This window comes from Salvia splendens, chromosome 3, assembly GCF_004379255.2.
Source record: "Salvia splendens isolate huo1 chromosome 3, SspV2, whole genome shotgun sequence".
Classification (NCBI taxonomy): domain Eukaryota; kingdom Viridiplantae; phylum Streptophyta; class Magnoliopsida; order Lamiales; family Lamiaceae; genus Salvia; species Salvia splendens.
Genome location: NC_056034.1, coordinates 36,392,167 through 36,408,536, shown reverse-complemented (window position 1 = coordinate 36,408,536; position 16,370 = coordinate 36,392,167). Strand labels below are relative to the sequence as shown.

At 37.8% G+C, this 16,370-nt stretch overlaps 1 protein-coding gene and 1 long non-coding RNA gene across 4 annotated transcripts; one reads left to right on the top strand and one right to left on the bottom strand.

Moving 5' to 3' along the window:
* Positions 1–4,402: 4,402 nt before the first annotated feature.
* Positions 4,403–6,080, bottom strand: LOC121797401. The gene is made up of 2 exons (XR_006049838.1): positions 4,747–6,080; positions 4,403–4,663 (listed from the first exon to the last, which is right to left on the bottom strand). It is a non-coding gene; the product is annotated as an uncharacterized LOC121797401 (long non-coding RNA).
* A 3,718-nt stretch (positions 6,081–9,798) lies between these two features.
* LOC121795847 (phosphatidate cytidylyltransferase 4, chloroplastic-like) lies at positions 9,799–15,845 on the top strand. 3 transcript variants are annotated; one of them, XM_042194482.1, is made up of 7 exons: positions 9,799–10,271; positions 11,261–11,464; positions 12,123–12,243; positions 13,006–13,130; positions 14,195–14,328; positions 14,510–14,625; positions 15,408–15,845. In XM_042194482.1, exons 1-7 carry the CDS (start codon positions 9,978–9,980, stop codon positions 15,497–15,499), a joined length of 1,086 nt encoding a protein of 361 aa, XP_042050416.1. In that variant the 5' UTR covers positions 9,799–9,977; the 3' UTR covers positions 15,500–15,845. The 3 variants fall into 3 exon arrangements, with proteins under 3 accessions (XP_042050416.1, XP_042050415.1, XP_042050414.1); XM_042194481.1 differs by lacking the exon at positions 15,408–15,845 and adding an exon at positions 15,050–15,400 and having other exon boundaries at positions 9,800–10,271; positions 11,261–11,562; positions 12,053–12,243; XM_042194480.1 differs by having other exon boundaries at positions 9,804–10,271; positions 11,261–11,562; positions 12,053–12,243.
* Positions 15,846–16,370: the final 525 nt, after the last annotated feature.

The following is a 16,370-nucleotide window of genomic DNA, read 5'->3' as shown; positions in this document are numbered from 1 at the left end:
GAATAATTAAAGAAGCAATTTCGGGTGCAGTGTGTGGTGTCTCAAATTCTCTAAAACCAATTAAACGCTTGTTCAAAGTCCAACTATTGTCCACAAAGTGAACCGTAATGCCCATGTATGAATGCCGGTTAAAACAATCAGTCCATACATCTGAGCAAATGTTCATTTTGTGGCCCAAGTTAAGTAAATAACGTGATAATTCAACTTTTTTCTCTAAACATTGTCTAACGGTAGATCGTTGAACGGTCATTCGACCTACTCTTTTGATAGCTACGTTTAAACCACTTTGCATAGTAACCTCAAATTTTTTATCATCATAAACATTAAAAGGAAAATGCTTCATTAGTTTGATATTGTCCGCTTTGAGTCAAGCCCGCACGGATTTGTTTTTGGGTCACTCCCAGAAGGCTGGAACAACCCATGTTCTTGTCGACTGCGTTCCCGATGTGGTCTCGGTTTGAGGGGAGGTTTGTTGGGTTACAAACCCATCCCACATCGGATGAATGAGGAAAGTTGGAAGGTGTATATAATTCCTGTCCAACCCAAATTAGTTTGAGGCATTTTGGGAGTGACCCAAAAACAAATCCGTGCGGGCTTGACCCAAAGCGGACAATATCAAACTAATGTTGCAGTCGACGATCCTAACAGGTGGGTGGAGGGGGAGGATGCATCTCCTCATTTCCGCCGGTGCTAGACGGAATACGAGAATGAGATCTATCATCATTGTTGTCTGAGTCCTACGATATAGACACGTCGTACTCGTCATCTTGTTGTTGGGAACCACCGCCCCCGCCCCCACCTTGATGCATTTCAGCGAGTAGCATGACCATCCTATGATCTTCTTCTATCTATAAATATTATACAAGTTGAAGTTATAAGTAGAAACACAAAAAATTTAAAAAATCAATCTTATAAAATTATGAATTGTAAAAAAAAAATTTAGAACTTACTTGCATGCGTTCAGCCGCCACTCGGGAAACATCTTCCATAACTTCTCGACGACTAGGTCGCCTTGATTTAGAGAGACGACTACTTTGATCTTGGGCAATTCCTTTGCCCCGATCACCACGTCCCGGTCCACCACGAGAAGAAGACATAGTGATAAATGAAAGTAGTATGGAAGGAATATGAAGTATTGAATAAATGGTAAATTACGAACACAAAAATAAATATAGTAGTAAGTAGTAACTAGTAAACAATTTGAGCAATTAGAGAGACTGAGGAGAGAATAGAGAAATGAAGATTTAGAAGGAAATCCTTATTAACACAAGAATGATGTGAGTAAAAATGATGGGGGAAGTGAGGTATTTATAGGAGTAAAATTGAAAGAAATAAAAAAAAATCAAATTTGAAATTCGGCCGGTTTACCGCCTGAACCGGCGGTTCAGAGCAAAACCTGCGGTTCAGTCCACGGTTTATGACGGAAATCGGCGGTTTCTGACCGAAAACTGGCGGTTTCTGACCGGTTTTCAGGCCTATACACTGCCACCTACGCTCTGCCACCTGAAAAAGCACTGGAACCGTAGAAAACCGGTTGTTTTCGTCAGAAACCGCCGGTTTTTCTGGACACCTCTCCTGCAACCCTACGCCCTAGCTGGAATCTGCCCGTTGGGACCGCTGAACCGCCGGTTCAAACCGGCAAACAGCCGGTTACGGTTCGTCATATTCCCGAACCTGAACCGGCCCGCTTGAACCGCCGAACCGCCAGCCGGTTCCGGTTCATGAACCGACGGTTCCGAATCATCGGTTAACCGCCCGGCCGGTTCGGTTTGTGCATGCTTAATTAAGTGGGTGAAAAAAGTTAGTAGACTCATTTTTGGTTTAACCACAGTTATACCGAACCTGCCTTTGACGGAATTCGACTAATCCTGCTCGATCGGGCTTGCAGATTAAGGCCGAAAGTCTCCCAGCGGGTGGCGGGGTTTGAACGGACCTGTGAACTCAATGTCGCAACAGCTCTGCGCTACCAACTACGCTAACGCTACAACCCGTTGGTTATACTCCCTCCGTCCCCAAAGAGTATGAAATTTGGGTTCGACACGAGTTTTAATAAATAAGGGGAAAAATAAGAGAGAGAGAAAAAAAAGTAGTGAAAATAATGTTAGTGGAGAGTGTGGTCCACATTATTATAATGGTATAAGTGTTAATGGTAATGGTATAAGTAGTAAATAAAATGATGTGTAGGGGTAGTATGTTGTTTGAATTTTTCAAAAATTAGAAAGTTCATACTCTTTAGGGACGGACGAAAAAGGAAATAGTTCATACTCTTTGGGGACGGAGGGAGTGTTAGTTTTCAATTAAATGTGAGTGAAATGAGTTAGTGGAACGTTGGACATATATAGTAAATATGAACCAGGACTCTTATTTGTGGACGGGCTGAAATGGAAAAATGAGACTTTTATTCACGAACAGAAGGAGTACTAGTTAACAAGATACACTTTTTTTTTGGTTTAATCTTTGTACCTTTCCCATCTTTCTAATATTGCACTGCGCTCTCTCAATCCATTTTCTGCCATTGCACCGCTCCATCTCAATCCCACAACATTTGTTACCAAATTCTACCGATTTTTTCGGCCCTCCAGTCTGAAGCGAAGGTAAGAGTATTAGAGGATTCACTATGGGGGCCGATCAATTGAGCCTATGATCGGCTCCCCCATCCACCCCTTATTGTGGAAGAGGGACCGATCATCGGCCTTTCCACCATCACTCCAAAGAGCCGTTGTATCGGCTTTGGCTGATCCCATAGGGCCTTTGATCGGCCCTCCATTGTGGAGATATAATCGAACTTTTATTTATTATTATTTTAAAATTTATTTTTAACCCTCTGTAAATATCTCCATACCCCATTGTTTACATTCACCCCTTCTTACTCTATTTTTTGTTGGTTATTTTTTGTATTTTTTTAAATGTATGTTTTTTTTATTCTTAATTAAGTAAGTTTTCTATAATTTATTTGTCTTGAATTTATTCTTATTCACCATTTTATCGCATTTTAGTTGAGTGAAAAAATTAAAATTTAAATACACAAATTTTGATGATATGGAAATGAAATGGAAAGTGAGATAGACACTTGATAGGCCCTTCCAATGCAGGGAGTAGGCCTGTCAAATCGGGTATCCGCGGATACCCGATCCGAAAATTTCCAAATTCTAGTACCTGATACCCGATCCGATTTTGATTTCGGGTATCCAGTCCCAAATAATTGGGTATCTAGTCCCAATTTCAATTTTAATTTAATTTTATTTTTTAAAATATTAACTACAAAGTTTTAGTATATTTGCTACATGTATAAAGAATGCTTATAATCTAAATTACGATAATAGTCTGTTAAGTATTCCTGCAATAAAAAAATGATCTCATATTTACCTTCACTGCTGGACGAGCTGACAGAGATAGAGGGCGGCGGCGCTGGGAGAGGAGACGGGCTGCGACTGGGCAGTAGAGGAAAGCTCGTTACGGCCGGTGCTGGGAGAGGAGACGGCGTCGGCGGTGGGCGGCGGCGGAGGGAGGTGCAGGCGAGAATAGGAGAGGGGGGAGGCATGTCTGGTGTTTGCTGCAGTAACTCAGTAAAAACTAAAAACCCTAATATTTAATTACTTAAATTTTTAAAAATTAGAATTCAATTAAGAATATAAAGCGGAAATGGGTTTGTAAAAAATCGGCCTAATTAGAATTAATACACTATTTATTAATTTATAAAAAAATCGGATAATTCAGGTATACCCGATCGGGTAATCTGATATTCGAAAATCCAAAATTCTCAATACCTGATCCGAAACCCGAATATTTGGATTTTGGATATCCAATTAATCGACTTTTTCGGGTTTGGATATCGGGTATCCAATACCCGCTATCCATTTTGACAGGCGTAGTAGGGAGATAGACCCTTAAGAATAAGTGGGATAAAATATTGATGTGAAAATAATAAAAAAAGGACATAGTGAATGCTCTTAAGAATAAGTGAGAAAAAATACTGATGTGAGTAATAAAAAAAGAGGGCCCTTTGGAAGGATCATTCCTAATGCAAGTAATTTTATTTTCAACTAAAAAAAACTTAATTTAATTAGGATATTTGTAATTTTATTTTCAACTAAAAAAACTTAATTTAATTAGGATATTTGTAATTTTATTTTCAACTAAAAAAAACTTAATTTAATTAGGATATTCTAAAAAAAATATCTTAAAATTTATTGAAATTATACGTTTGATATTATCAGATTTGATGGTTTTAGGATTGTAATACCCACTATTTAATTATCTTAGCTTTTAAGATTTTTATCAAACTAAGGAGTGCATGCCGCTTTCTAGTTACCTTAATATCCGAGAAATTTATAACTTTTGTGTTTGGTTTGCTTGAGTAATGATTATTTACGATCTAAATGAAAAATGAGCAAAGTTTGAATTAAGGATGAATGCGCGTTCGTTTATTCTTTCAAGTAAATGAGATACAATGTAGTTACATTCCAAGCTATGGCTTAGCTTACAAAAAATAATACATATGAATGTCAAAATGGAAATGCTTTGAGTCTTTTTCTTACAATCCCAAGCCACCCCCTCTTCGAGGCCTGTTAGTTCGACCTGTTGGCGGAGAGCTATCGGCCCGAAGATTGGCCCAAGAGTCAGCCCAATAGCACCCAACAACCCTCCCTCCAATGACTACCACCTACAAGATACAAACAAAGCTAATAAATCAAATGAGGTACCAGAGGCTAGCAAACAAGTTAAGTAAGAGTAAGGGACAACTACACTTTTGAAGGAAACTTGGAGTTTTGCCTAAAATGGCAGGTATGCTCCTGCACTACCACTCCCACAACCGAAAGCTGCATAAGAAAGACAAGGCCATTAATTATTCCATGAAACAAGCCAAATTGCAGTTAAAGTTTGCTGCATGATTAAAAAAAGAGGATTTGCTGCAAAAAGAGAACAAAGTAATACAACAGTTCCATTTAATTCCCCAAAGTACACCAAGTTTTGCCTATATAAACCCCTTCACACACATCAAATTTCCCTTCCACACACTTAGAAAATTCAGCCACAATAGCAAGTTTCAGAGTGAGGGAGCTCGGTAAAGTTTCTGCAGGATTATTGCAGGCAGCCCCTACTCCCCATAGGAACTCCGAAGTAGGTGATCGAACTTGAGTCTAGGAACAGGGAACTCAAAGAAACAACAACTACTTTGCAAGAAGGTAACCTCCACCTACTTTTCAAACGCAATTAAATTGTCATGTCATCATGTAGCAACCAAACCTCAAGCATGTTAAAGCACCAACACTTCAAAAAAAACACAACGTGATAGAAGAGCAGTAGCACTCAAGCTCAAGCATGCACTTATATAAAATGGAACAGAAGAACAAAATGTTAATCCATCTCAAGCTTTAGACCCTTACAGCAACATCTCTCAATTTCTAAATGATAAAAGGATTTAGGTTAGTGCTTGTCCCTCCTAACTCAGTTTCGACCAAGCCTAAAACACAAAATTCTAAATAAAATGCTGAGTCAAGAACTGAAATTCTAGGATGAGGAACTTAGCTTAGGGAAGGGGCGTCGGGAGGCTCCGAGCCTAGCCGACGGAGGAGCGTATGGCGTCGGCAGAAGCTGTGAGCTGCCTTCGGGGCAGCTGCTGCTCTAGCTGCGAGACGGTGGCCTCGGTGCGACGCCAAGTGCAGAGAGACCGCCGCCGTGCATGCCCGGAGTGATGCACCGGACGGAGGAGAGGAGGGGAGCGGCGGTTTTCTTTTAGGGATTTGATTTTTCCCCAATTTGGGAATGTTGAAATGAGGGAGAAGACCGATGGAGTTTATGAGTAAAATTGGGCCACTTAATTTCTTTTAATTGGGCCACTCCTTTGGGGTCAAGGACATAATTTGTTGGGCTAATGTTTTACTTAGAATGGAAGCTTGGGCCTGAAAATATTAAATGAAGGAATGGATTAATTGCTTTAAGTTGGGCCTGCTGTGTCAAATTAATTCACGGGCCCTCCTAATGTTTTGCCCGGTCAAATAATTGATGGTCCGCTAATTAATCCCGCGATGATGAATTTAATTTCCGGACTTTAGTTTAGTGCTCGAATAATTGATGTAGGAAATGGTACACTAATTAATTACGCAATGATGAATAGACCTCAGATTTATTTTGGTGCTAGAATAAGTTGCGTAGAAGATTACGCTCTCTTTGTTAAACGAATAATTGGTAGACCTCCACATAAAATTAAATCACACGATTTAATTAATACTCAAAGACTTTCCTATGAAATAAGGAAAAAAAAAAGAAATAAAATGTTCACGCATTTAAGATGCATTCACGTTAAGTTATTTGGCTTCTTAAGCCTAATTAAGTATTATTTTTATGTTCCTAAAGAGGCGGTTTCGCACGTCGTTTAAGACCACATCAAGAAAACTCTTCAGCTAAGGAAATAGCTTTGAGGTGGGCATTCTTTTCAAAACGTGATTTTAATATGAATATGTGAATCATTTCTAAACATGTTTGTCATGCCATGTTTGCTTTTACGATTACCTATCTGCTTGGCTATGCCAATCATGTTAAATAGAATTCGGGTCCCAGTAGGGCCGCAAACCCTACTTGGACTAGTGTACACATATGGGAATCGTGAGCTAGCTTTCGAGTTGGCCGATCCAGTGATCGTCGTGGAATGTGGCCACATTTCCGCTTCAGATACGTTCAGATATGGTATTGTAACACCCGTACTTTTTAAGTACTAAATTAATATATGTCGTGAAGTTGTGAAAATAAAATTTATGTGGTCATGCTTTGCTTCTTGTTTTTCTTTTATGAAGTATAGTATTTATGGTACTTGGAACAACACCAAGTTACTATGAGGCAAATAATAATTTGTCTAAACGAAAGAAAACGAACAAAAATAAATATAAGAACTTGGGCCGACCCAAATAAAAATAAATCAAAGTCCAAATGTCCCTATTAAATTAAAAGAGTGTTGGGCCATCAAATTCCCTTATATTTTTAGCCCAACTCCACAAATAATTTTTTAGCCCAATTTCTTTATAGAATTTCTTTTGCAAGCCCAATCTTCTTCTTCCTCTCCTTCCCTACGCCAACCATGGAGACTCTCCATCTTTCAAATGATCTTCCACCTTCCATCTTCCATATTCAATTCTACAATCAAAGGTCACAAATTAAATACATCAACATTCTTCAGTTGTCTCCTTCCCTAACGCATCACAACATACACTTTTCCAAGCAAAAACAAATAGTGAGAAAGAGACGAGAGAGAGTCAGAAGTAGGAGCCACTTCCTTTTGTTCAATCACAAGGTAAATTTCATTCAAGTTTGTATATCAGTTCCCACAACTCCTCCCAATTCAACATACACAAATTCTTTCACAGAAATCGAATCTGCCAAGCCAAGGAGATTAATTCCTTCTCGGCTCCACAGCGTTGCATCACAATTTCAATCGGTTGAGGTATAAATCCTTTCCCAATTTCAAGTTTCAATCATCAGTTTATGCATTAGCATCCCACCATCCGAACCAATCGCATAACTCAAGCAATTAATACAATTGAACACTCCCACGGTTAAATCGATATGCGAAAGAACTTAGTAAAGGAAACTTATCTTCCGGGGCTGTTTCGGGGCTGCTGGGACAGCAGCGGGGCTGTTCGGGATGGTTTCAGGGCTGTTCCGTTTGAAATCGAGGGGCCGCGGTGTCGTTTCGGAGCTGTCCGAACAGCAGACGTACAATGGCAGTGGCGGGCTGCGAACGGCGACAGCCCTGTGCGACCTTCGACGGTACAGCAGCGTGCGACGGAGGGGCGTGCAGAGGCGGCGCATCAGAACAGCGGTGGAGTCCGCCGGCGAACTGCTGCGATTCCGCACCAGTGACCTGCGTCGAGCACGACGGCAGCAGCGGCGACGGAAGGCGACGGGATTTGGGTAAGAAAATAGAGAGAGAAAAGAGAGAGAAGAGAGGAATGGGGAGAGAAGAAGAGATAGGCGTGTAGATGGAGAGTGAATTTTGGGCCTCTTCTTTTGTTTTTTTTTTTTGATTGGGCCTATTGAAAAAAAAAGGATAGTGATAATTAATTGGGCCTCACAATTTTGACTGGGAGAAATACGATGGGCTGGGATTTTAATTTAGTGTTGTGCCAAGTAAATTAAATCCTTGGACTGCAGTTAAGTTAAAATACGTGGGGCTGCAAGAATAAATTTTGGTAATTTATTTCGAAATTTTGGAGAAAAATACGAGGAGCCAACGGAGGAAGTATAGGTGTAAGCGGTCGACCGGCGGCGCCGCGACGCCTTGTGCGGCCGCCGAATAATCGAATATGCACGAAAACCGAGAAACGAGATAAAAGACTTTAATTAGAATGCATGCATTCTAAATGTTTTCTTTCCTTAGATTGATGTGTACTTTAATTTTCTCAAAAGGTGGTTCGCACGCTCGTTAAAGTCGGATCGAGAAGTTGTTTAAGGAAATCACTAAGCTTTTGAGGTGGACTCTATTACTTATACTCTTTTATTTGCAATGATATGTTTGTGGAGAGATAAGGGAGGTTTGAGTGTTATGTCATGCCGTATTTTATGTTTTGAATTGCCTATCTGATTGTCTACTAGGATAATGTCCTACTAGACTTTGATGGTTAACGAATTCGGGTCTGACTAGGGAGTGAGTCCCTACTCAGACTAGTGCACTGATGGGGATCGTGAGCCGTCCTTTGTGGTCGGCCGGTCCAGTGATCGAGTTTGTGGCCACATTCTCGTTTCACATGATGGTTCAGATATGGTACATGATGGAGGATGATGATGATGATGTTTGTCTGCGCAGACACCTTTTTTATGGAAATGATTTTAGTGTTTCTCGGCATTTTACAGTAAAACCCGAGTTTCACTCAATGATGGCTTGACATAACCTTAATGAAAAAAAATGTATTTTGGGCATGAGTTCACTGAGTGAATCAAGTACTCAGCCCCTGCATATGTTTCCCTATGTGCAGGTTGAGCGTGGACGGGAGACGGTGGATGTTGAGTATTGGACCGAGACCATATTCAATAAACGTTCCGGTTGCTATTGTGTCTTCATACATAGTAGTAGCTAACTCTCAAATGCTTCAGCTACGTCAAGTTTTAGAACTCTGATGTTATCTTTATTCTGTTGGACTACTTTTCTGAACTTTGTTGCTTCGTTATTTCAGACTATAATTTGGTAATAAAGTTCATCTTTTGATCTGCATATCGTACCCCTTGATTGTTTTCCTCTTTCTTCCCCGCTTCTTAATTCCCCCACTAGTCGCGATCCACCGTGCTTTCTATCCTTAGGAAGTGCGGTCGTGACAGTTATCTATGTTTATGTGATTGCACAATCAATTTTATGAAATTAAAAGAAATTTAGTGACTTGGGCCTTTTAAATAAAACCCCGTGTTCACTCAACTGTGGCTGACAAATTTAATGAAACTTATATTTTGTCACTATGTCCCCTGAGTATATTAAATACTCAGCTCTGCATGTTTCTTTTCTAACGTGCAGGTTGAACGTGAACGAGGAGGCGAAGGCGTTGAATTATGGTTTTTAATAAGTAGCAATAGGTAGCCCAAAGTAGTGTGTCTTCACACATGCTACTTTGTCTTGATCTCTTCTGCTGTAATAGGACTTTGTACTAGGAGTTTATGAACCCTGTTATTATACTCCGATTTTATTTTGACCATGTACTATTTTCGCCTTCGCAATTAATATTTTGAGTTTGACTTATTCCTTATGTTAATCCCTTTGATTTTGAGACTATTTAGTCACGATATAGTTGCGCTCACTAGCACTAGGGGCGGTCATGACAAGGATTTGGGTGGAATGGGTTCATTTGAGATTGAGATCGAGTACACTGACTACTACTACCCAACTACTACTCATTAACATTCCCAAGCTGCAGCTCCACCGGAATCTCCGTCGCCGTCCTTCTCAACCTGCGCCTATGTAACCTCTCTCCGTCTGAGCCAGTTGCCGCGTCTCAATGGCTTCGCAAATTGTAGAGTTGGATAGAATTGCATTAATTCCGCTCTCCGTCAGCTTCCTCTGCACCGCCCGCTCTCACTCTGACTTTCGTTATCGCCCAACTCCTCCCAGATTTGCCGCCCAATCGAATTTCCAGAAGATTAGGTTCAACTTAGATGTAAACGGTAGTGGCGTGCAAGGGCTTTCCAGAATTCATAGGGGCCTCTTAGTCAATCAACGCCGGCGGGTGATTCTGGGAGTGGCTAGCGCAGAGCAGCCGGACCAAATTAGCGGCGGTGAATTTGCTAATGAGGTAAGCTGTTATTAGCTTAAAGTACAATTATGGTGAATTATAGTAGATGGATGCAATTGGGGATATTTAACAAAAAGACCTTGTTTTGGAAACGACAATGACAAGAGGAATTCCAAACTCGTTGAAACGGAAGGGTTCTTTAAATAATTTACATATTTTGGAAGTAACGGTTTAGAAATCATGGATAACTGGGCTTCGTGTGCCCTCTGGACTGGTCAGATCATTCTTCAACGGGAAGGGAAATTAATGGACATACGAAAACATCGTATTTGGCATGATCATACAAACTCTTTGGAGGAGAGAGGGAAAATGTTCAACTTTGGAAAAAGAAGAGCACGGGAAAATGCTAACCATTCCACTTGATTCTTGTTATATCGTGGCTGTTCTAATGCTCTGAATTTCATGGCTTAAACCTTAAAAATTCCATATGTTGGTATAAGGGATCATTGGTGCGTGACTATGTTCAGGAGCTTAAATGATCTATGCATTGCATAATAGACTAAAAGTAGAAACCTATGTTGTGCCATCTGATTGTAGTAGGGGGAGATTCCAAATTGTCCTCACAACTATTTTCCCGTGAGCACTTTGTCCCATAAACTTATTTTCAGTGAGCATTTTGCCCCTAAAACTAGTTTCCCCCAAATTGATTTTTCCCTTAATTACTGGCTGAGTTCTAGGTTTATAATTGAAGTTAGAGATTTATCTTTAAAACCTTGCTAGATAGTTGTCGGGTAACTTGGACAAACATTTTCTTTACGAAAAACTTTGATTGCTGCTGTTAGTGCATCACTTGGGAGGAACTCAAGAAAGAAAATGTTTTCAGTTTATAAGGGGCGTGGATCATATTTAACTATAGGAGTAAGATATGGAAAATATCTTTTTCATTCACCACACCTAATGAGGAGTATACATTTGTATTTAATTTTGACCACCATGATCTCTTTGATACTAGTTTGTATCATCTCAACTGGACCTCTGCAATGTTGTAGGAAGTTCAAAGAGGCAATCAGTCACTGGGGGAGGGAGATATAGATGAGGAACACAAGAGAAAAACAAGTCAGTTAAGGAAAAGGATTATATTTGGAATGGGCATTGGAGTCTTAGTTGGTGGAGTAGTATTGGCTGGACAGTGGGTTTTCACAGTGGCCCTTTCCGCCGCCGTGTTTGCTGGTTCCAGGGAGTACTTTGAGCTGGTAAGAAGTCGCGGCATTGCTTCTGGAATGACTCCTCCTCCTCGATTTGTTTCACGAGCTTGTTCTGTTATCTGTTGTGTTATGCCTCTGCTCACACTGTAAGAGTTTTTGGCTAACTTCATTGCTATGTTTTTTGGGCTATGCACATGCATCCATGCTTTCAATTTCTTGTAAATGAAAATAAATCACTTTGTTTTGATTATGTGCTGTTAGCCTGTTAGTAACTGTTTTATTTGTCGCGGAAAAACACGACTTTCTGCAAAGACAGCTTTATTCGTAGATAAGTCACTACTGCTTCTGTTAATGGATACGTATTTGGTATTGCAGCTATAAAACGTCCAACGGAAAATTGCAACTTTAACATGAAGGAGAAGTGTCTTGAAATGATTTTACCTTCTTGAGGGCAAGGAAATTAATGATTTAATCAGAAGAATTTAGTTTAAAATACTTATAAAGATTATTTGATACTTCTGGTAATTGCATGTAAAAAATGTTTGCCTCTCAAATTTGCTAGTATATGAAGAATATTGGGTGCAATATTTTTGGATAGATTTACTAGTTGAACATTATTAATATGTGTTCTTATAGATACTTTGGGCAAATTGACGTATCTGTGACATCTGCGGCCTTCTTTGTTGCTACGGCACTCCTTCTGCAGAGGGGAAATCCTCGTTTTTCTCAACTTAGTAGTACCATGTTTGGACTTTTCTATTGCGGCTACCTTCCTAGTTTCTGGGTTAAGCTGCGGTGTGGTTTAGCAGCTCCTACACTGAATACAAGTAAGGGAGTTTTCTATTTGTTTTTTGATTGGACAAGCATAAGAGCACTGATCATGTGCAAATTATCAATATATGGGTTTGGAGTAGGAACATGATTAATATTTAAGTGTTGCCATGTACTCTGCTAGAAATTTGGTGCATCTATGCATGAAGTTGGCCATATATGTTATTTTCTCAATCATTATGTTCTGCACTTTATCATTTATCGTTACTTCTGTATTTTTTATTAAGTGTTATCGTAGTAGAAACCTAGAGTCAGTGGAGGGAGTGGAATTTCGACTTGGTAAGGTACTAGATAGGGAATGCTTAAATGAGATTAAACATAATGGCTTGGTTGGTATTATATGACTTATATCGTCTTCTGCCAATAGTAACATACCAAAAATTCAGTTTTCTAAGCCTGCTTAGATTGTTCAATTTATGCATTTAGATTCTTTTTTTTTCATTCTGGATGTTGTGAGGTCAAGTGGGATCTATTAGAGACTTTAATGTATTGTTTTTGGGCTATAAAACTTAAGTGAATATCAAGGTGACGACAGAATTTGATTTACTAAAATATATTGCCGCACTCCCCTATAGTGTACTACAATATACATTACTCCTTTTTTTTGGATCTCTAGTCTTATATTGTCATTTTTGTGTATACAATTTCTGATGTTATGTGGAAAAATATGATTGTGATGCTATTAGAACTCTACAAGATTGTACTGGGTCAACATAGTGGCTAGAACAAATATTTTGAACTGCATATGCTCTTGGCAGGATTTGCAACATCTTGGCCTCTTCTTCTTGGTGGAAACACTATGTGGACAGTAGGTCTTATGGCCACCTTGATCTCAATCAGCAGTATTATTGCTGCAGATACATTTGCTTTTATTGGTGGCAAGGTACCCTCTTTTTCTCTAAACTAGTTTTCTCAGCTAATCTTCTCATAAAAGTTTTTCTTGGCAAGATATATGGTCTTAAGGCCATGTTTGGTTGCCAGGATTCTGTCTGGGAAAGTAATCTGATTTCTTAAATTTTAAATTCCTGTGTTTGTTTCCGTTTTTAATCAAACTGGGAAAGTAATCAAAATCCTGAAACAAGGAAAGTTAGTACAACTTTCCAGGATTCTGAATCATAACTTTTCTTAGGTATTCTTTTTCCCAGTTTTAAGATTCTTACATATTTAATGCAATATAATACAATTTATTATTATTATTATTATTATTATTATTATTATTATTATTATTATTGTCATTATCATTATTATTATTATTATTATTATTATCATCATCATCATCATCATCATTATTGTTATTATTTATTACAATGTTTTAAAAATAATTTAAAAGTATAAACCATACTTAATTTCAGGATAATAAATAACTATAATTCAAATTATCATAATTATAACTATATTATCAATATTTATTTTATTTTTATTAGTATGATAATAATAATTTATTAATAATTAAATATAATTATAATAATAATATAATAATTATTAATTTATAAATTAGTAATTAACAATAAAATTGTAGTGAAATTTTAAATTATAAAATTTATTCAATTAAAAATTAAGTAAATATAATAATAATAATAATAATAATAATAATAATAATAATAATCTTATTTATTATTATATTATTATATATTATGATGTATAATCCATATTTAAACTATCCATCCTAACAATAAATAAAATAATATAATTATTATCATTTGTAATTAATAATTTATTAAATAATATGTATTATTATTTTTTATAAATAAAAAATGATAATATATTTTTAGTTTAGTGTTTAAATCAAATATATACTTTCAAATCTTGATATTTTCCAAACACGGGAAAGTAAAGTGATTAGAAATCATATTCCCGGGATTCATTTTCCCAGGAATCATTTTCCTTACCAACTTTACTTTCCCGCCAACCAAACATGGCCTAAGGTCTTGAGGATTTTTTGTACAGGCCTTTGGCCGGACACCACTTACTGCAGTCAGTCCAAAAAAGACGTGGGAGGGAGCTCTAGTTGGATTAGGTGGTTGTATAACGACTTCTGTTTTATTGGCCAAGGTCTTCTGTTGGCCTACTTCCACCCTGAGGTGCTTGGTTTGTTTTATGTTTTTATAGTCAAGTTCAAGATTTTCATATCTGTTCCTCCATTCAAGTACCCTTGAGTCCCGCTCCATTGTATGATCCAGCAAATTTATGAGTCTAAACTTATAAAGAATATCATCACTGGAAATTTCCTTGGAATAAACTGGTACTTTTCTTTATTTTCAGTGCTGTAGCTTTTGGGTTTCTGAACTTCTTTGGATCCCTCTTTGGTGATCTTACTGAGTCCATGATCAAGCGAGATGCAGGTGTCAAGGATTCAGGATCTCTCATACCGGGACATGGTAAGGCCCAAACGTTTTGTGTGTTTTTCATTGTTGCGAGTGTCTGTCTAGCCCAACTTTTAAAAAAATTGTGATATTGCTCATAGCGGACCTTCTTTTGACCACTTAGGCCCTTCTTGGTATGATGGAATGGAATAATGAGGGTGGAATGGAATGAAGGTAGGAATGAAATGACAATTTTTTTGCATTTTCATTCCATTATCTCCTTCATTCTATTATACCAAGCAAATAAATAGAATGGAAGTAGGAATCACATTCCATTCCATCATACCAAGAAGGGCCTTAAAAGTTGCCAGAAAATCGCATGATCACCAAAATTTAAAATTCACTACATATACTCTAGTTTAGGCTGCAATAAATGCCATTAACTCCTATGGATTTTATGTTTCCTTTCTTGATTTTCTTGTACTCTGGATGACTTTAGGTTGTTCTGTAAATACATTACGACCAGTTATGCCTGAGATACAGTTCAGCTTGCTAGTATGATTTCTATGAGATGGTTTGGTTGCAAGTTGAAGCTACTCAGCATGTTCTAGTCAGCCATCTTCATTATGTATCTACAATCTGATTGAAGCCATTAGTTTGGAGAATTAAATGCTCTGGTTTGGTTTAGTAATGTTCTTAAAGAAAATACGTCTTCAGCAGTTCAGCATCTTTTTCACGCATTTGGTCATAAATCAATATCGACATCATTGAACACCTTTTCATTTTGTCAGCAGAGCACACCATTCCTGTTGCTGTGTGCGTACACTTTCATCTAACAGTCTGTTTTGTGTAAGCAGGAGGGATACTAGATAGAGTCGACAGCTACATTTTCACAGGAGCCCTTGCTCACTCTTTTGTGAAAACATTCCTACCTCTCTATGGAATTTGATCGACTGAACAATTGGCAGCCTGGTTAGCTTTAGATGTCAAATGTGCGCAACTTCATAATAGCGGTAGCTCTGGAGCTATCAAAGCAGGAAATGGGATAAATTGACCAGTATGCAACTCTAATTTCCTTCCAAATTATTCAATTTCATCATAAAATGTAATCATAGATGCCCCAAAACTAGAGTTTCTTTTGCTTGTTAAGTTAAGGCATTGCTCCAAAAGGATAATTGGTCAGTAATTAGATAGTGTACTATTCCATTTGGAGTTTCGAATAAACTAGTCATTGTATACTGAAAATCTTGAGCTGTATTTAATAGATTAAGGGCTGAATTTGAGTTTTGCTAAAATCATTTTCAGTCCTTGAATTATTATTACTACTAGTTGCTATCTGCTACAGTTGATATTAATGTATAGCCAAAAACTTGTCAACTTATGCCTATCTACAGTGAGAGTGGCCATATTTGATGTCTGAAAACTTTTCTCAACTATTTGAGTAAATAAAAAAATGCGACATTTGTCAACTTGTTATCTATATCTAGTGAACAAAAGGCCATAAAAATGAGATTAACCCAAATATATCCAAACTATGAACTTTGCCAAGATTGCCTCTTTCTTACTTTCATGTGAATTTGTCTCTTCAACCACTCTAAACCTTTAAATTTTACCCACAAATTGTTTGCTCTAAATTTTAATCTGTTGAGCAGCTCATTTTTCAATCAAGTGATTTTCAAGATTGTCATTAGACTTTTAAACCAACAGATTTTATATTTAAAAATGTAGTAGGATAAGAACAAATGGAAATAAGTGATGTTAAGGCTAAAGTAGAAGTATAATATTTCCTATGACGTAGTTACCTCAACTAGTAAGTTGAT

Bases quoted from the DNA above. Each gene is read 5' to 3' on its own strand.
- LOC121795847 (XM_042194480.1), top strand. From the start codon at position 9,978: ATGGCTTCGCAAATTGTAGAGTTGGATAGAATTGCATTAATTCCGCTC. The intron at 12,244-13,005 runs GTAAGGGAGTTT...TGCTCTTGGCAG, and splicing joins AGCTCCTACACTGAATACAA to GATTTGCAACATCTTGGCCT. The intron at 14,626-15,407 runs GTAAGGCCCAAA...TTGTGTAAGCAG, and splicing joins ATCTCTCATACCGGGACATG to GAGGGATACTAGATAGAGTC.